A 20,481-nucleotide genomic window follows, 5' to 3' on the forward strand; every position below is an offset into this window, starting at 1 on the left:
CCAAAATATCAAATATGTCTGAATTGGACAAATGAATACTTTTTTTTAAAGCAGTCAGAACTGTTGCTAAGTTCAATTCTGGAGCTAAATTTTGTAATTCGGCTTAGTTTAAAAGATTCTTGAGGTTATGGCATGTGCGGAAATGAAATAGAGCCACGAATGCTGGCGTCTCCGGGCGTTTGTAAGCATTGCAATGTTTCCAGCTATTCATGGGTATGATGATCAGGCATTCGATAATATGAGTGAGGAAAGTGAAAAAAAAAACTTTATCGTTAAGAAATCATTGCGGCCTGTTCCAAGTTAAGGCATGGTTGAGCAAGCCAAAAAAACATGGCAGCTTCAGACACCAGCGAGGTAACGCAGGATGCGCCTTAAGACTTCATCATGAGTGAGGTGGCCAAGAATGCGCCTGATAAAGGATACAATTAAATAAGGCCTTTAACTACCTTCACAATTGGTGTTTTAATTAATCAAAATACCCAATTTTCACTTATGCACTTCCTTGGAGTTTTCTTCCTTTGCATGCAAAGTTTCAGGCTGCTATGTTTCATGGTTTTGGAGTTATGGAGGAGACACACACACACACACACACACACACACACACACACACACACACACACACACACACACACACACACACGATGATGATGACAAATAAATACATGAGACAACATAATATTGCCAGGATTTGCTGAGTTTGGGGTCACTTCCCAGAGGACGGTACCAGTGACACCATTTTTATGACGTTGCTTTTCTCTCTGCACACAAGTGGCCAATTAAGGAGGAATTTCCCCCTCCCATTGGATCGCATCATCCTACGTAGATTTGTCTGTGCTCTATCCTTTAAATGTTGAGCGTCAAGCCAACACATTAAGACAGGAAGCAGCATGTACCATTTTTAACATCTTTGGTGTGACTTGGTTAGCGGTGTAAATTGAACCGATGGCCTCCCTTAATCAAAGCAAGTCCCATCAACAAACAACATTGTTGTCACAGACGTTTGCATGTTCGTGACATTAAAAGTTTTTCAGGAAATTATTTTACTTGTGTTTGCGACATTAATTTATATCAGTTCTCAACCCTTGTCATTGGTTTTATATAAAACCAAGTGGGAAAAACCCATGCTATGTCCTTGTCAAATTAAAAACTAAACCACCAGTCCTTAATAGTCTCCTTAACAGAGGGAGGGTGGGGGGGTGGTGGAGGATATTGTCAAAAGTAGATATTGTCTACTTTTGAATTTGAATATGGTCAAACTATTGTCAAATTCCTTTTATACAATATTCTCAAAAGTAGAATCTTGTCAGACCTACAATTACATACATCTGTCACAGCGTAAAATACAATATACAGGGTATTACAAAAAGACCTGGCTCCCAGTTGCTCAAAGCATCGTTAAATTTCATGATCGATTATGCTTAATCGATCATTAAATTCCTTAACGATAGATTAGCAAATGACAGGATTTAACAGTGTTGCTCAAAGGTTAATTGGGATTTAATTGATCGTTAAAGTTAACGATAGCTTTGAGCAACAGCATTAAACCTATCATTAATTTAATGATAGGTTTAATTGATCGTTAGGCTAATGATAGGTTTAACAATGCTTTGAGCAACCGGGCCCTGGACAACATTGGTTGTTAATATATTTAGTACCACAAATGACATGATACCCTTTGTTTTATATAACACAAAAATTCTTAAAGTTTGCTTTATTTTCAGGTCTGGTGGTTTAACGTAAAAGACGAGAAGGGCATTCGGTAGAGCGCATACCTCAGCCACGTAATGCCTGATCCACGAGAACATATCGGACCCAATAAATTTTTGAAATATCAGGCTATATGTGTCGTTTTTTGGCCTATCTCTCAATGGTGAAGAATCACTTAAAAAATTAAATAACTCTCGTATCTACATCACGATTCGGATCTTCACCAACATCAAATCAATTCGTCGTGGTCACACACCCAACGTGTCCAACTAGTTTCGTCTGAATCCGTCCACAACTTTTTGAGATATCGCGCTATATATTAGTTTCGCCCTATCTCTCAATGGTGAAGAATCACTTAAGAAATTATCGGATTATCGGCACAAATGCAGCAGACGTTGAACAGTGTGTGAATCATTTCAAGAAAGTCCCAGAAAATCAATTTGACACGCATCCAGAGAACTGGGACTACCAACCACCACTGTTCGCAGGATTTTGCATAAAAGACTGAAACTTTATGCCGATAAGGTGCAGATTCTGCAAGAACTCAAACCAAATGATGGACCCAAATGCAAGGTGTTTGCCTTGGAAATTCTCAGTCACATTGAGGATGAGGAAGATTACCTGAAAAAGGTCATCCTCACAGACGAAGCTTGCTTTCATGTATTAGGGAAGGTCAACCGGCACAATGTGAGTATCTGGGGCTCTGAAAACCCCCACGTGCTCATTGAACACACACGCGATAGTTCAAAGGTCAATGTGTGGTGTGGCCTTCTCCTTGACCACTTGGTGGGAACGTTTTTCTTTGCAGCGGACACAGTGACCTCAACAATTTACATTAATATGTTGGAAGGATTCGCCTTCCACAGATTACAGACCTACAACCCGATATCATTTTTCAACAGAACGGCGCTTCCCCTCAATGGGCCTCAGTGAAAAATTTCCAGCTCGCTTGATTGGCCCTCACAATTACCAGACATCACCCCCCCCTTGAGTTTTTTTTCTGTGGGGGTTTATCAAAGATGTTGGCTGCAACACCAAGGTGGCAAACCTGCAGGATCTTCATTCTCTGATCACATCTGCATGCGCACTGGTGGACGCAAACATGCTGAGTCAAATATGGCAAGAACTCGTGTCCCACCTTGATGTCATGCGTGCGACAAATGGAGCTCACATTGAACTGTATTTATGGTGTATACAAAACTCTATGAGTTTCTGTATCACATAAACCAAAGGGTATCGTCGTATCATTTGTGGTACTAGATATATTACCAACCGAAGTTGTACGGGTCTTTTTGGAACACCCCGTATTTTTTCGATTCATTAATTTACGTTGTACAAAAAATGTGCTTACTCCAATGTGATGGTTCCTTCCTTGACCTGGACATGCAACTGCAGGTGATTGATGAGATTGCAACGTCTCTTCGACAAGTACAGGGTTGCTCCCTGCTCGACGTGGATGCAGGACTTTCCACCAACCGCACCGTATATACTTTTGTGGGTTCACCACATGCTGTGGTGGAAGGTGCCCTCAATGCGGCCCGCACGGCCTTCCGCCTCATCGACATGACGCGGCATCACGGTGAGGCTACATGTTGTATAATGTTCATCCATTCCGAGTTCGTTCATTCACTAAGATTATTTTCTTTTCAACCGAAATTGCAAGTCTCCTAATCAACAACATTATATGAAAACAGGAATTTTGATCGACTCAAAGATTGCAAACATATGAAACTCTGTTTTACTACTCTGTTTGTTCGCACATTAGTGGCACAGAGCATGTAAATTAGTGACTATCATTAAATCTATGAATTTGTGTTGGACATTCGCATATAATGCATTTTGTTTAGGAGAACATCCACGGCTCGGAGCTCTGGATGTGTGTCCTTTCATCCCTGTGCAAGGTGCCACAATGGAGGATTGCAAACAGTGTGCCCACAATTTTGCCAAGCAGCTGGCACACGAGCTCGAAGTACCAGGTAGGTGTTGCAAAGCCAACTTTACGTTATTGTCAGAAATTCTTAACCTTTCCTTTTTCTATTCCAATATTGCTCAATAACAATTTAATCTATTGCCAGAAGCCTCTTTACTGGAGTAGGTAGCATCACCATAGAAAGAGTGTAGAACCACTAGAATGATTCCAGATTATCAGAGACTCGACTAAGCTACAAGGAACATTTGAAGGAGACAGGACTTTATACATCAGAAAGAGACGATTACAAGGGGATTTTAATGAGCTGTTTAAAGGGGAACTCAAACGCATTTTGTTTTTTTTTTGAAAACCATTGAAAATCATTAATCACGGTCAAATTTGAGGGAAAAAATTTGAATTTGTTTTGCCAATCACAAAAGTGTCAAAAAAAAGGCTCTAAACTCTAAAGTGTTGATTTTCGATTTTCGCCAGTGAAGTCACACCTGGAACCCACCTTGATCAAAATGGCAGCTTACATCGAGAAACAGTGTATTTCGAGCTTGGATTCTGGAACTGATTCCACCATCATTAGCAAATCTGAAGGTTCTCAGTATGTTGAAACTGATCAGTGGGATTTTGAAGAAACTATTGGAGACAAAATTAGTGATGGAAACGCTTTTAGGGGAATGATGGAGCAGTATCGTTTTGAGCCTTATGCGAGCGATTCAGACGAAGATGGCAACATTGGAGATGTGAGTGAAGATGAAAACGGCAGTCACATGTTCACTATAGATTGGTAGGTTTTGTTTTTCCGTTCAGTTGATAGTTTATAAGGGAGGTATTTTGTATTCATTGATAAATCAGTTATATTACTCCAGCAGTAATACTCATCATCGCCCGACAGTCAACACTGCCCAGGCACACTCGCACACTGCCGACAAAATGGGCGACAAATGCTTTGTCCCACCATCGCAGGCTGACCAGGTGTCCTGTATGTTACGGGATCATTCCGTTTCATACTTTCCCAGGACGCCATTTGTGTCTGTGGTTGTGCTGTGTTGTGTTCCACTGCCGTGTCCGTGCTGTGTTGTGTCCACGTCATGTCCCACACTCATGTCCATGCTGTGCCGTGTCCGTGTCATGTCCCACCATCATGTCTTTGCTGTGCTGTGTCATGTCCGTGTCATGTCCATGCTGTGTTATGTCCATGTCGTGTCTCATCCATGCCGTATCCATCCTGTGTCGTGCCGTGTCAACGTCCCGCCCAGTGGAGTGAAGAGTGGTGCTGTGTGGGAGGGGAGGGTGTATGGTGGTGTGGGCATTGTTAGGGGGATTGTGGGGTGAATGGTGGAAAGTTGGGGTGTGCAGTGGTGGGTATTGTTAGGATTAATGGTTGATGGGGGATTGGAGGGGGAGTGTGGGATGTAGGAGGATGGTTGAGGGGAGTGTGGGATGGTGTTGGACATTGTTAAGGTGAAGGGGAAGCCAGCAGATCTTAGCCAGCACATCTAGCGAGGTGATATCAGTCACTGGAAGGCCAACACATGTGTTTGATTCACTGCTCAAATCACCCATGTACATCTGCTGGCAGTTGGGTGGAGATGGTGTTACAGTTTTGAGCGACAGCTATTTCTTATGCTTAATCATGGGGATGGCATCCTCTCTTGATCGTGTTGGATAACCACAAGATCTAGCCATCTGTTGTGTGTCATACCAGTGCTCTGTAAAATGTTCCGAGCACCAAAGCAAAATTTTGCAGGCCAGATCCACACTCGGGTATTTCTGACAAACCTCGTGAAATTCCTGGCAACCCTCAGATCTTTCGGCCATTTCTGTAGCATGAAACTATCTCGGTTTGTATTACTACATCCACCAAGGATGCAGACGCAGCATATTTGTGGAAAATCAAAAAATTATTCGCCTTTTGAGTTAAACCGTAGCGCGATGTAACCCAAAGACAATACGAATCTGGCTGTCGACTTCCAAGTGTGACATCATGGTGAAGCGTGAAGAAGAAGAGGATTTGGACCTTGAATCACAAAATTACCTCCTTTATAATTCAGAAATCGGAAAACGACATATCGTATCTATTTTGTGGTCTGAGTGTTTGGGTTCCCCTTTATGATAATGAAGGGTGTGGACAAGATAGGTGCAGTGAAGTTTTTCCGCAGATAGGGCAGCCTTAAGACCAGGGGCCATAGCTTGAGGGTAAAGAAGATGAGAGTGAGGACAGTTTTAAGGCAGGGGTCTTTCAGTCGGAGAGTGGTTAATGCATGGAATGTTCACCCTGGAAATATAGTCGCAGTCGAGGGGTGGATAAGTTTAAATGAGAATTACACAGGTACTGGATGCATTGGAGAGAGAGGGAATGGGGATATTTTTGCAGGATTTGTCCATTACTTATGTGCGGATGGATGATGATAATGAGGTGGAGGCAGCGCAGACATGATGGGCTAAATTGACTCCTCCTGTTGCACCTGAGGCACAATAGGTGTTTTCCCATGCAACCTACTTTGGCTACATGACAAGGAATGTAAATTATTTATTGGAACTGTATAGGTGGACAGTGTGGACTGCTAACTTCTGTGTGATATCACAGATTGAAATGGTTTGATGAGGGAGGCTCTTAAAACATGATCAAATGCGAGTATGGTCACCATTTTGTAAATAAATAGTAAGCAAAGCTTTTGTTGCACAGAAGTTGGGCAGTATGCACTCTGTGATCATAATATTGTCGGCGAAGTACAGATGAGATGGTTGGACTGCTCGGAGAACTCATTAGTGGATGGCCAAAAGTGAACAATGCCAGACAGATTAAAGATGTTTGTTTGCATACAAAGTCGAAATTATGGAAGAGAGGAAGCTAACATAACTGAGGGAAGAAAGACAATAACCAGATAGTGGGACAACAGGTGGATGGAACAAGCAAGGCAGTGAATGATGCAAGAAAGGAGGAGAGAGAGAAAACGGGACGAACAGAGTAGAAATTGTGAATAAGAAGTCTTGGGTACGGGAGGGTTAATGGAGTGGGAAAATATCATGGGTAGAGATGTGGGATGACATGGGATAGTGGTGCGTTGCCATCTTGAAACCCTGGAGGAAGAGGTGGGATTGCACTGCCTTGGAAATGGGGTTCCACAAGCGGAAGGAAAGAGGAACTAAGAAGTGGTTCCTCATCGGAGAACACGTGTGGTTCTGCACTGCAGGTCATGCACCTCCAAAGATAAGGAGACCTCCCAGAATTGTGTTGTCTTGTCATTTTACTGTTGACAATACCTGTCAAGAGTTTTATTTTCAGTGTTTTGTGTAAACATTGATGTATCTGCTCCTCTTTATGCTCATCTGTGTAAAGTGTACTGTGATACTTGCTTTGCCCTGTACCTTGCTAATTTTACTTTGCTCTTTCCTTACTCCATTGTACTTGTTTCTCTTACTGACTAACACTCATCATCTCTCGAAACACCTTTACTAACACTCCACAGCTCCATGATCCAAGCATCTCTCTTTAACAAGGGGGAGGGACAAAAAAATACCTGTTGCTTTTTTCTCGACACCTCATCATCATCTTCTTCTTCTTCTTTTTCTTCTTTTTCTTCTTCTTCTTCTTCTTCTTCTTCAGATGACCAATCTATACATCACTACTCTCTGATGAGATGCTCAACCCCGTATTGCCGAACTGGGTTTTCAGAAATGTGATCCCCCAACTCCGATGACTCCATACATGGCGCCCTCTCTGGCAAACATTGACCCTCTGCCCTCTGCTCACTCATATTTGTTCTTCCTATTCTGTGGGCTTTAAATGCTTCCAAACCAGCTGGCTTGTGGTTTGGTCACATATTTCAGCACATGGCCAAGCAAATGAATAATCTTGTGAAACGACTGGACTGACTCAGTCTGTTTCTTTTCCAACACACATTTTCCAAAATGGCAACCATTCATTACTGGACCTTGTACTACTTTTCTTCAGCTACTGACAACTGTTCTGATGACAAGTTAGTAAAAGTGGCCATTTCCTTGGTAGTTATTGGAAAATCCCCCAAGGCACAGACATGCATGGCAATTTGCTCATGCTGCTAATATTGAGAGTTGGCTTAATTGATCTGTCATTGAGAGATATGTTTTTGCACACTTCTTGTGTCTGAGATTATGTTGACTATCTTGCAAGCACACGGTTGGTGACAAACATTTTGAAATAGACAAGAGAGTGAGAGCAGCACTGTTAGATTTGTGAACGCAGGCACCGACGCCATCTGTGCCTGTTGCCGAGGGTAAGTCAAGGCATTTCAGGATTGTGCATATTCCCTTTGACTGTCTCTTGTGTTCCAGTATATCTATATGGCGCAGCAGCTCAGGAACCCAAGCGTGAGCTCCTACCCTCCATTCGTGCTGGAGAATATGAGGAATTACCAAAGAAGGTAATGTATTTAGTGGGGGTGGGGGGGGTATTCCCAGCAGCCTTTCTGACTTGTACACCAATTAGATAACACGGATAGAGGAACCAGATTCATGCACACAATGCCGCGAGTATCAAATATGTTAAACTTTAGAAACAAATATTCATTTTGAAGGTGTTTTGGACCTTCATGAGGTCCATAAAGACTTGTTCATTATGGAACCACCGTTTATTGTGACCTTCAGCTCAAGGATCCTGCTTGGAGGCCTGACTATGGTCCGGCGAAGTTTGTGGGCTCATGGGGAGCAACAGTAGTCGGCGTGAGAAAGTTCCTCATTGCTTACAATGTCAACCTGCTCTCCACCAAGGAGCAAGCACATCGTATTGCTCTCAACATCCGACAGCAAGGACGGGGAAAAGAGGTGAGCTGAGGAGGTCAACTCTTATGAACTCCAACTTGTGCCACATTATTAAATGTGAATATTTTCCTGGCAACATTCAGGCCTAATTCTGATGCTTTGTACTTATGCTTCTTGGCAGAGCAATTTGTCCTTCACTGCTGTTATTTTGACGTCGTTTCTCAGATTTAAAGCTGACTAGCTTATTTTGTGTTAAACAATGCATCATTTTGAAGAAAGTGTCTGTCCAAGAAAACTGGTGATCATTTCACACTCTTGGATTGGTCTGTGTAATTGACCTGTAATGACTTAACTCACTACATCCCTACTCAGATGGACAGCCAGTGCTACAAGAGGGAGTTGGGGACAAATTTATATTCCCTGCAAATTCCTCTGACCCCTTGAGTTCACATTCATTATTCGAGCCAGAAAGAAGTTATGCTCCCAATAAGTTTGATAAAGGTCATGTTTGTAGGAAAACTAAAGATCGTAATTTTTTCCAATGGTCATGACGACTGCCAGTGGGATTGTTCACAGCTGTATGGTTTTTGGTTTAGCTTCTGCTAGGATCTTCATCAGCTGTGAGGATGGCTTATAGGTATGCACACTCGTTCCGAAGCCATCTGGCCTGGATTTGAATCCTGACCCAGCTATAAACTGTCCAGCCTGGTGTTTCACAGGCAGGGTGATTCATCAATGTGTGTGCCGTCCCATGGATAGCTGTTAAACTGGCCATCCCATCTGCCAGCCCAGCATTACTTGGTGGATGTTAAAGATCTCATGGTATCCTTCATGAAGAGTAGGCGAGCTATTGCCGGCAGCCTGGCCAAATTCCAAATTCCTTCCCTGACTTTGTGTCAGGCGACTCCTCCAGGATTACAACCCTAGCCATAGAAACTCCTTCACCAGCATCGACGCTCTGCATAGAGCTAGCTCGTGGTGTGATCTAAAATCTTCTCTGACTCATAAAACAGCCCTCTCATGCAGTGCCAGCAGAGATACTGCATTGAAGAGCAGGCTGTCCTTTGGAATGCCTGTTCATAAACCAGCTGTCCTGTGGATAGTTAAGTGGATGTAAAATATCTCAGGATTTATTTTACATGAAAAGGTTTGATTTTTTTTTTCTTATCTCAGCCAAATTACAAACTTCATTTGAGGGTCTCACATGGCGTTGAACTTACGATATTCCAACCTTTTGAGACTTATAACTGCCAAATTGACTCATTGATGCACCATTTAAAATATGACATGAAAGTTAATAATAACAAAATGACAGCTGTCCCATTCAAGAACTTTTATATATTTTTTTATTAGCAAAGGAGTTTTGAAAACAACTGCAAGTAATGTAGCACATTTTCCTGAAGTAGAGCTAATGTTCATTCACTCATGTCTTTGTCCATCAAATACTGTACCATCATGCCAGCCTGGCAGGTTGCATTGTGTTCAAGCCATTGGGTGGTACATCTGTGAGGAAGATATGGCCCAGGTATCCACCAACATCACAGACTTTGAAGTTACTCCGATTCACAAGGTGTACGAGGAAGTGTCCAATGACGCGGCGGTAAGTGCACATTTTGATAGCATAATGCGTGGGTTCTAGAACTGATTGTAAAAGTTACATCGATCTGAATCATCGTTGCTTCAATCCTGGGCAGTATTGTGTTGCTGTATGGCATTATTGTGGCAAATCTTGTGGATATCGAAGACCACTTCAATTTCCACTTAATATCTTTTGAAACTTATGTGAGTTTATACTAGTAGTTTGTGAAAATTCTGTGAATTTGCTGTCAGGCCATTGAACTGTGGAAATACACTTTTTGGAGAGGGGGAGGGGAGGTGGTGGATATTGGACAAATTGTTTTTATATGACTGTAATGTTTGTTGAGGTGAGATGCAAATCATATAAGTTTAGTATAGTAAAAAAGCAACACATAGTAATGTAATAGTTAGATGATATAACCTGTGGAATGAAGCCTGGTGTTGGCTTCGTGGTTTGGGTGGTGGCTTGGGATCCTAGGGTCCTGAGTTCAAGCCTTGTTGGCTGCTGAATTAAAATACACCAGGAGGTTGACTCAGCCTGTCATCCTTCTGAGGTTGGCAAAATGAGCACCAGTGTACTGGTAAGGGGGACACTGCATCAGCGGCATAGCCACGTCCCAACCAATGATGCAACCAGCAGTCACAGGCTGCACTCGGTAGAGAGAGAGACCTGTGGAATGATTGAGAGACTGGTCGGTGAAGTTTTTTTAGCTGCTTCTGGATATGCAACGATCTTGCGGTATGAAGCAGTTTCTGGCTACACCTTCTATTTACGAGTAGTTTCCAGAAGAAGAGACTTGAAAATGTTCATGAGCTGGATATACAAGTGGAAAAGCAGAACCTGGGAGAGCGGAGAGAAGAGCCGGGCACCTTTTGCTTTGCTGTGTACACAACTGGTCAAAAGTTTTAGAACACCCCCATTTTTCCAGTTTTTCCTGAAATTTAAGCAGTTTAATGTTTAAATGTACTCTTAAATTAAAGCATAGAACAAATAAACAATTGCAGATAAAAAAGAAATCATGGAATCGTTTTGTTGAACAAAATTTAATCTAAATTTTTGACTCATCAAAGTAGCCACTTTTTGCAGATATAACAGCCGAACATACTCGTGGCATTTTTTCTACAATGGAAATCAAATATTGTTTGGAAAGTTCTTCCAACACTGTTGCAGAAGTTCCCACAAATGTGTTGCACTTGTAGGTTGCTTTGCTTTCACCCTTCTGAACAGTTCATCCCAAACCAGCTCGATGGGGTTGAAGTCTCGGGACTGTGATGTCCATTCCATGATTTGAAGCCTACCGTCTTGTTCTTTTCTTTTAAGGTAGTTCTGACATAGCCTGGAGGTATGTTTTGGGTCGTTACCTTGCTGTAGGATGAACCCTGACCAACTCGGCATAGACCAGAGGGCATTGCATGGCGCCACAAAATGCTGTGTTTGCCCTTTTGCTTCAGGGTGCCAGTCACTCTGTGCAAGTCGCCGACTCTGGATCCAGCAAAAGAGCCCCAGATCATCACGCTTCCTCCTCTATGTTTGACAGTTGGTGTCACACACTGAGGAACCATCCTTTTGCCTACTCGATGGCGTCCAAAAACCCTGCGTGATGAACCGAAGATTTAAAATTTTGATTAATCGGTCCAAAAGACCTTCTTCCAGTTTTTAGTAGTCCACTGGCGGTGCTTCGTGGCCAGGCAAGCCTCTTTTTCTTATTTTGCCATCTTAAGGCCCTGTCACACCTTGACGATTTAGCCAACGTATGCCTGACGTATGCAAAATTGGGCTAAAATGCCGGCACACGTCGAATACGTTATAGGTAAGTTTGTATACGTTAAGAGCATGCTGAAAAACACTGCCATACGTCGTAGTACGCTGGCTTTCATCGTTGTACTTTGCGGTTGTCCTCAAATTTTAGCATGCTTGAAATTTTACGACGTATGCCAGCGTATGACTCACACGTTCCGCTACGCTGGCCATAAGTTGTAGGCACGTTATGCGATCATTGACACACGTCGACACACGTTTCTTGTAAGTTACTCATAAGTCGAAACACATCGAGGTAATGCTTAGCGTACCCAAAACTTATTTCTAACCTATGAGTAACGTGCTTTGAACCTATGTGTAACGTACCTCCAACGCATATCGACGTATGTAGACGTATTTGATTGACGTCTTCCGGACGACCACAGAACTTACTGAACATGTTTCTAATTGACAGCTACCATATAATGGCGTATTGGCAGCGTTTAAAAAAACCAAAAAAACAACAATGACTTCCGATATTTCGTCACATGCCGTTACGTCATGTCCGATTGCCTCTTCAGTTTGCTCATGTCTTATTCTTAGTTCCTCCTCTGTGAATATTTTCTGTTTGAGGATATTGTCACGTTGACGTCGAAACTTAAAAGCAAATGTCCGAATATATTTTAAAATTCGTGATAGACTAAAACAAAAAAAAAAAAAAAAAAACAACAACAACAACAACTTCAGATATTTCGTCACGTGCCTTCATGGAGTCAAGGAGAAAAATAAGAAAATGTGCCTCGACGGAGAAAATAAGTTTCGGGTATGCTAAAGATTACCTCGACGTGTTTCGACTTATGAGTAACTTACAAGGAACTTGTGTCTGTGTGTCAACGATCGCATATCATGCCTACAACTTATTCCCAGCTTAGCGGAATGTGTGAGCCATACAGCGAGTACGTCGTAAAATTTTCAGCATGCTTGAAATTTCACGATGTACTAGACGTACCACGGAATATGACAGCGTACTTCATCATTTTTCAGCGTGCTATTAATGTATACACAACTTACCCATACCGTATTCGACGTGTTCCAGCGTTTTAGACACATTTTTCAGAGGTCGGCATACGCTGGCTAAATCGTCAAGGTGTGACTGCGTGGTTGACACTTCCAATTCTCAGGCGGTTATGATTTAAATCAGCGTGCGTCAGGTTTTTAACAGGCTACGCCATGAGTTCGTCGGCGATACGTGCAGTGCGCTATGCCTAAGTTAAACTATCGTTGGGCATAGGTTGTGAACGCCGACAACAGGCTAAGCATTCGTTGGTATAAGTTATCTATAAGACAACGAAACGTTCTGTGCCCGTTACTAATATGTAATGCATATGACCAACACTCTGTGAATACGACCAAAACTTAAAAAAAAACATCAAAATTTCAGAGTACGCCAACGTTTTACATACATTTTTATACGTTGCCATTGCTGGCTAAATCGTCAAGGTGTGACAGCGCCTTTAGCATTGGCTTTCTTCCTGCCACTCGACCTGTCAAACCTGCAGCTCGAAGTCTTCTCTTCACAGTTAAAACTGAGACTTCCTTACTTTGACCAGTGTAAAGCTGTGCTTGAAGCTGCTGTCCTGTGAGCCGCCTATCACACAAGCTGTTGACTCTCAGAAACTTGTCTTCTGATTGTGTTGTGGCTTTGGGTCTGTCAGTCCTCTTCCTGTCAGAGTTTCCTCCAGTTTCCAAGTGCCTTTTGATGGTATAGGAAACTGTACTCGCTGACACCTTGGCTTGCTTTGCAATTTCTGTAAAGGAAAGACCGACACTTTTAAGGGTTATAATGGTCGGTCTGTCTTCCTTTGTTAATTGTCTTTTTCTCGCCATTATGATAGCAATATACTTCTTCCTGCAGTGCAATATTGTCCAAATAATGCTTCAGAGGGTGCAGCAACACAGTCTGTTCCAATACTGCTTTTCTACAGAGGGTTTGTAACTTATCAACTAAAGTTGGGACACCTGAAAGAATTGTTTGCATCAACTTTCAAGGCTTAATCTACTTCCATTTCTGCAGAACAGCTGCTGTTGCTAACCCATTACTTGTTCCCTGAAAAGGGCCTTTTTTAACAACTCTGAAATTTACATTATTTTTCAGTTTTTGGTAACCTAAACTTTTTTTTAACCTCTGGCAGTTTACCACTTAGCTTTGTACCATTTCAGGTTATTCACTGAACTTGAACTGCTTAAATTTCAGTAAAAACAGTTAGAATGGGGGTCTTCTAAAACTTTTGACTGGTTGTGTAGTGCCATTTTAGTGTGTTCATGGATCGTTTGTGTTTTGTCCCCTAAAATAAGCCCGAGTTTGGACTACATCCGACTGCTCATTGGAAATCAATCGATTAAAGGTTGGGTTTTGTGACAACCGTGATAAACTAAGACAAGGCTTTCCCCATTCAAGACTTTAGTAGCTAATTTTGTTGAGGGTTTTACTTGTATGGCATATGAAATAAACCTAGCCTTTGTTGATAAGAACCTGTGCACCGTGGTTTTAGTTTGAGCTAAAAAAATTTAATGACTACATTATATACGAGGAAGAGTACCTGTCCCCAGTGATGGGAAAAGCAAGCAAAAGTCCCTGCCCCCAGTGATGGGAAAAGTTTAAGGAAATCTATCAATTTAAATTATTTCATGGTCAATCTATCAAATACTTTAAAAAGGTTGATTGTTTTGCACTCTTGGTTTCACCCAGAGCCAAAGCTCTGTGCTACTTATACCACCCACCACAAAATGGTGGTACAACATTGGCAAATAGGGCTCTTTCAATTTGTCAAAAAAGAGATGAAAATATAGCTATTTTAATCGTGTGTTACTCCATGAAGATCTGTATTAAATGCACTTTAATCCAGATGTTAATATTGATTTTAAAGATGACTGAAAGGGACAATAAAAAAGTGAATGTTGAGCTTTGCCTGGGTGTGTAGCTTTTCAAACATGCCACATTCCTGATTGGACATCAACCTCGAAGAAGGAAGCAATCGCTATAAACGGGAGACAGACGAATGCACAAACAGACACCATGGTTCGCAATATATATGTATATATATATATATATATATATATATATATGTATATATATATATATGTATATATGTATATATATATATATATGTATATATGTATATATATATATATATATATATATATATATGTATATATATATATGTATATATATATATATATATATATATATATATATATATATATATATATATATATATATGATTCTGCAGTTTACTGTGTTTTTAACCTCCATAACCTTTTGTGCAAACGTGTCTACAGGAATTGAAGCTTCCTGTAGTAGGCTCACAGGTGGTGGGGTTACTGCCCTTCCAGGCAATGATGACAGCTGCTGAATATTACTTAGAAAAGGAAAAGCTCTTCATTTTGGATGAGGAGCAGAAAATCAGGCTGGTAAAATACAATTGATTGTTTTTTTTCTGCTACTTTCTTGTCATCTTTCATTTTACTGCAATAGAATACAAATGGGCAGCTTCCATTGACCAAACTGGTAGGGTGAGTGTTGGATTTCCATTGCAAGCAGCCCTTTGGAGAAAAATGGTCAAGCCACTCAGCCAGTCCTGTCAACAACATAGAAACAGTTAATAGTTTACTCAATTAAATGAGGAAGAATTTTTTTGCATTAGCTTTCTCCATCTGCATAAAAAGTTATAATATATTTGTAAAAGATTGTTATAAATAAATCATGATAAGTTTTTCATCCCAAAGCATTTTGCTCCAGGTGGTAAGTCGTCTCGGCCTTGATTCCCTTGGCTCCTTCAACCCAAAAGAGAAGATCATTGAGTGAGTACAAATTTTTTAAATATTGCTTAAATTACTTCGTTTGATGATAATATAAACCTCTTTGTTGTTGTCATTGAAAAAGTATGACTCGTATATTCCTCACCACTTTTCCAAATACCATCATTCTCAATTGTAGATCAACCATACAATTTCACGAATTTCAAAAATACTGTACATACAAATCCTGCCATTAAGCAATTTCAACAGAGTATTCCAACAGGTTTTCAAGTTAGAAGTATTTTTCAAGTAATACCGTATTGAATCAGAGAGAAGGTATCATTATGCTGGGCTTGACTGGGCTTGTTGAGCTGATGAACCTGGTTTGTCCCATCAAAGGCCAGGTTGTTTTGATTTGCATATCTCTCTTGAATCTTGATTAGGAGAAATAATCTGCCTGCATATTCAACAAGTTATCCAAATGTTATACAAAAAAAAAATCCTTTCTGTGTGTAATGAAGTGAGGTTTTATCATATGACACCACACAGGTACATGATAAACCGTGCAGATGAATTTCCTCTCTCCAAGCTCCCTCTGCAAAAGTTCATCAGGAGCGTGGGGGCTCGTACAGCAGCACCCGGTGGGGGTTCCGTCTCTGCTGCTGTTGCTGCCATGGTCAGTGAATTAAACATGTCATGATGAACAAGAACATATATATATATATATATATATATATATATATATATATATATATATATATATATATATATATATATATATATATATATGTCTCGAAATATACGTATATATATACGTCTCGAAATATACGTATATACATATATATATATATATATATATATATATATATATATATATATATATATATATATATATATATAGATATATATATATGTCTCGAAATATACATATATATATATATATATATATATATATATATATATATATATATATATATATATATATATATATATATATTGAAAACATATCCCAACAAATTATTTTAATTGAGAAAGGATAACAATTTCATTGCAGTTACAAAGTTTATAAAATGAAGTCAGATGCATAAAGTGATTTTACTCAACATTCTTTTGTTGTGTCCTGGTCTTAACGATGGATATTGATTGGAAAGTGAAGTAAAATATCTCTGAGATACTACAGGAACTGCAGTGCATAAAGAACAACACAAACTTAACATCTAATCAATCTAGACGACATCACACTTGCTTAACCTACACTTCCAACATCATTCAAAATCCACATTAGTTGCAGTGATATGTTCCAACATTACTATTGCATTATCTGTATAAAAACAGCTGGCACACCAATGACCTCTTGGGAGGGGTCATCTGCCTGTTTCATCTGGTCTTGGTCTCCATGTTGACAGTCTATACTCCATGGTTGACTCTTGAATGCTTCAGAGAACCCTTTGAAGGGTACTGTAAAGCTGTCTATGAAAAGGGTGCTTAGTGACAGAATAAGGATGCTCATATACACCGCAACAATAAAATAAAATAAAGGAAGGTTGTAAGACAACATAGAAGAATGTCTTGTGCTGTGAACTGCAGGGTGCAGCACTGGGAAGCATGGTGGGGCTCATGAGCTATGGGAAGCGGCAGTTTGAGAAAGAAGATCCTGTCATGCGAGAACACATCCCAGTTCTTCATAATGCCATGTTGGAACTCACCAAGGCTGTAGATAAAGATTCCATTGCCTTTTCTGGCTATATGGTGAGGGTGGAGGATCTGCTTTTTCATCCTTATTTTGGGCTTGCTTATTATGATATCTTGCAGAGCAAGTATTATTTTTGCTTTAGAGGACTATAGGGTGTAATAAACAAAGGGTCCTCATGAGCTATCCTGCCCCATTGGGTTTTATAACATCAATACTAATAAAAGGCTGTGTGTGTGTGTGTGTGTGTGTGTGTGTGTGTGTGTGTGTGTGTGTGTGTGTGTGTGTGTGTGTGTGTGTGTGTGTGTGTGTGTGTGTGTGTGTGTGTGTGGTGTGTGGTGTGTGTGTGTGTCAGTGTATGTCTCTCCTCCATAGCTCCAAAACCATAAAACCTAGCAGCCTCAAACTTTGCATGCACACTAAAAAAAACTCCAAGGAAGTGCAAGAGTGAAAATTGGGTGTTTGGGTTAATTAAAGCACCCCTTTTTGAAGATAATTAACAGCCTTATTTAATTGTATCCTTCATCAGGCAATCCTCAGTCACCTCGCTTTCTGGGTCTTAAGGCGTTTCCTTGGTAACATCTCTGGGGTCTGAAGCCTCCATGTTTTTTGGCCTGCTCAACCATGCCTTGACTCAGAACAGGCCGCAACTATTTCTTAACAATTAAGTTTTTTTTCACTTTCCCCACTCATATTGAATGCCTGTTCATCATAGCTACACAATTCGGACATATTTGTCATTTCAGCCATCTCTGGGAGGTGTATGTTTAATATGACGGTTCAGTGATTGCCATGAGCTCGCTGAAAATGTGAAATTTTATTCTCTATGAAGTTTCCCCTTTTTGTAGGTTCTTCCATTATCCGACCCATCACTTCGACATATATATATATATATATATATATATATATATATATATATATATATATACATATATATACATATATATATATATATATATATATATATATATATATATATATATATATATATATATATATATATATTGTTAGCCTGATGTTGGCTTAGTGGTTAGGGGTGGCGGCTTGGGATCCCAGTGTCCTGAGTTCAAGCCCCGTTGGCTGCTGAATTAACACCAGGGGGTTGACTCAGCCTGTCATCCTTCCGAGGTTGGCGAAATGAGTGCCAGTGTACTGGTCCCGGTGTATGCCCCGGTTAGAATAGGTGTACCATATCCCTGTGTGTCGTAAGAGACAACCAGGGTTGGCGTCAGGAAGGGCATCCGACCATAAAACATTGCCTCAAGAAAAAGCCAAACCCCCTGCACAGCAGGGAAAAATGGCTGTAAAAACGGTCATTTTATATATATATATATATATATATATATATATATATATATATATATATATATATATATATATATATATATACACACATATATATATATACATATATATATATATATATATATATATATATATATATATATATATATATATATATATATATATATATATATATATATATATTGTTACGGATTTCAGAATCCAATCCGACGTATGCTTACAAACATCTCGGTTCTCAGACAGTTATTTCCCTAAATGCATGTACAGGATCGACCTATCCCCATGTCTGGTGGGATTCTAAATGTGATGCGTTGAGAAGGGTATAAGAATAGATTCTCTCTCTTATGGAGAGCTCCTTTTTCTCTTTACGACAGACATTCATGCACGTGAAATAGCCATTAGCCCAACGGGGGCTCGACACCCACCCCTTTCACCGATGTTGACACCTGCCTTTTTCCCTCAACGTTTGACACCCCGTTCAGCAGCTCCATGGACGCTAACTGGCTCTTTTTCATATCAGGCTGAACATTGAGGTGATAATTGTTGTTGACATTTTATGAGCGCTTCACATTTTCACTTGGTAATTCTGGCAAATGGCTGCTTTCTGCTGTTCATCCAGTACCACAGGCATGGCAACGTGGGCCGGGAATGATCGTGGGACGGGCGGGTTGTCACAGGCAACGATGTGCGAAAGGGCAGGGTGGATTTGGTTGGAGTCTGCTGGAGTCTCCGCCCAGACGGGCCACCTACAAAAGAGGATGAGAGGACCATTTTTTTCAGTAAGTTGGCAATAGCTGGATGCGGTTCTGACAGCTTTGAGAGTCAGTTGGCGACGGCTTTGAGAGTTTTGCGACAGTCAGTTGGTGTCAGTGAGTTGGTGACGGACGGTCAGTTTTGCGACAGTCAGTCCCCTGGGCAACGGGCATTTTCATCGATTTCCAGTCAGACGGTTTCTTCGTCGATTTCCAGTCAGACGGTTGCTTCGTCGATTTCCAGTCAGACGGTTGCTTCGTCGATTTCCAGTCAGAAGGTTGCTTCGTCGATTTCCTGTCAGACGGTTGCTTCGTCGATTTCCAGTCAGAAGGTTGCTTCGTCGATTTCCAGTCAGAAGGTTGCTTCGTCGATTTCCAGTCAGAAGGTTGCTTCGTCGATTTCCAGTCAGACGGTTGCTTCGTCGATTTCCTGTCAGACGGTTGCTTCGTCGATTTCCTGTCAGACGGTTGCTTCGTCGATTTCCTGTCAGACGGTTGCTTCGTCGATTTCCTGTCAGACGGTTGCTTCGTCGATTTCCTGTCAGACGGTTGCTTCGTCGATTTCCTGTCAGACGGTTGCTTCATCGATTTCCAGTCAGACGGTTGCTTTGTCGATTTCCAGTCAGAAGGTTGCTTCGTCGATTTCCAGTCAGAAGGTTGCTTCGTCGATTTCCTGTCAGACGGTTGCTTCGTCGATTTCCAGTCAGAAGGTTGCTTCGTCGATTTCCTGTCAGACGGTTGCTTCATCGATTTCCAGTCAGACGGTTGCTTTGTCGATTTCCAGTCAGAAGGTTGCTTCGTCGATTTCCAGTCAGAAGGTTGCTTCGTCGATTTCCTGTCAGACGGTTGCTTCATCGATTTCCAGTCAGACGGTTGCTTTGTCGATTTCCAGTCAGAAGGTTGCTTCGTCGATTTCCAGTCAGAAGGTTGCTTCGTCGATTTCCTGTCAGACGGTTGCTTCGCTGATTTCCTGTCAGACGGTTGCTTCGTCGATTTCCTGTCAGACGCTACTTTCGTCGATTTCCAGTCAGACGGTTGCTTCGTCGATTTCCTGTCAGACGTTGCTTCGTCGATTTTGCCGGACAGTTGCTTCGTCGATTTGTCGACGTTGCTTTGTCGATTTCTGTCAGACGGTTGCTTGCCGATTTCCTGTCAGACGGTTGCTTGGTCGATTTCCTGTCAGACGGTTGCTTGATTTCATCACGTTGCTTCGTCGATTTCCTGTCAGACGCCTACTTCGCCTGATTTCCAG

The 20,481-nt window shown here is 41.1% G+C and overlaps 1 protein-coding gene across 5 annotated transcripts in view; it reads left to right on the top strand.

Annotated features, from left to right (window-relative positions):
• Window positions 1-20,481, top strand: part of FTCD (formimidoyltransferase cyclodeaminase) — a 154,961-nt gene that overhangs the window by 113,687 nt on the left and 20,793 nt on the right. For 3 of the 5 annotated variants that reach the window (XM_085879149.1, XM_085879145.1, XM_085879146.1), the window contains exons 2-10: window positions 3,103-3,286; window positions 3,555-3,683; window positions 7,943-8,031; window positions 8,255-8,431; window positions 9,831-9,968; window positions 15,024-15,155; window positions 15,484-15,545; window positions 16,032-16,158; window positions 17,070-17,231. In XM_085879149.1, the coding sequence (XP_085735275.1) occupies window positions 3,271-3,286; window positions 3,555-3,683; window positions 7,943-8,031; window positions 8,255-8,431; window positions 9,831-9,968; window positions 15,024-15,155; window positions 15,484-15,545; window positions 16,032-16,158; window positions 17,070-17,231 (1,032 nt within the window). In that variant the 5' untranslated portion in view covers window positions 3,103-3,270. The remainder of the gene's footprint in view (window positions 1-3,102; window positions 3,287-3,554; window positions 3,684-7,942; window positions 8,032-8,254; window positions 8,432-9,830; window positions 9,969-15,023; window positions 15,156-15,483; window positions 15,546-16,031; window positions 16,159-17,069; window positions 17,232-20,481) is intronic. The other 2 variants (XM_085879148.1, XM_085879147.1) reach the window with 2 other exon arrangements.

The sequence above is a fragment of the Eptatretus burgeri genome, chromosome 4 (genome assembly GCF_056783735.1).
Source record: "Eptatretus burgeri isolate ZD-2024b chromosome 4, Ebu_testis_v1, whole genome shotgun sequence".
Taxonomy (NCBI): domain Eukaryota; kingdom Metazoa; phylum Chordata; class Myxini; order Myxiniformes; family Myxinidae; genus Eptatretus; species Eptatretus burgeri.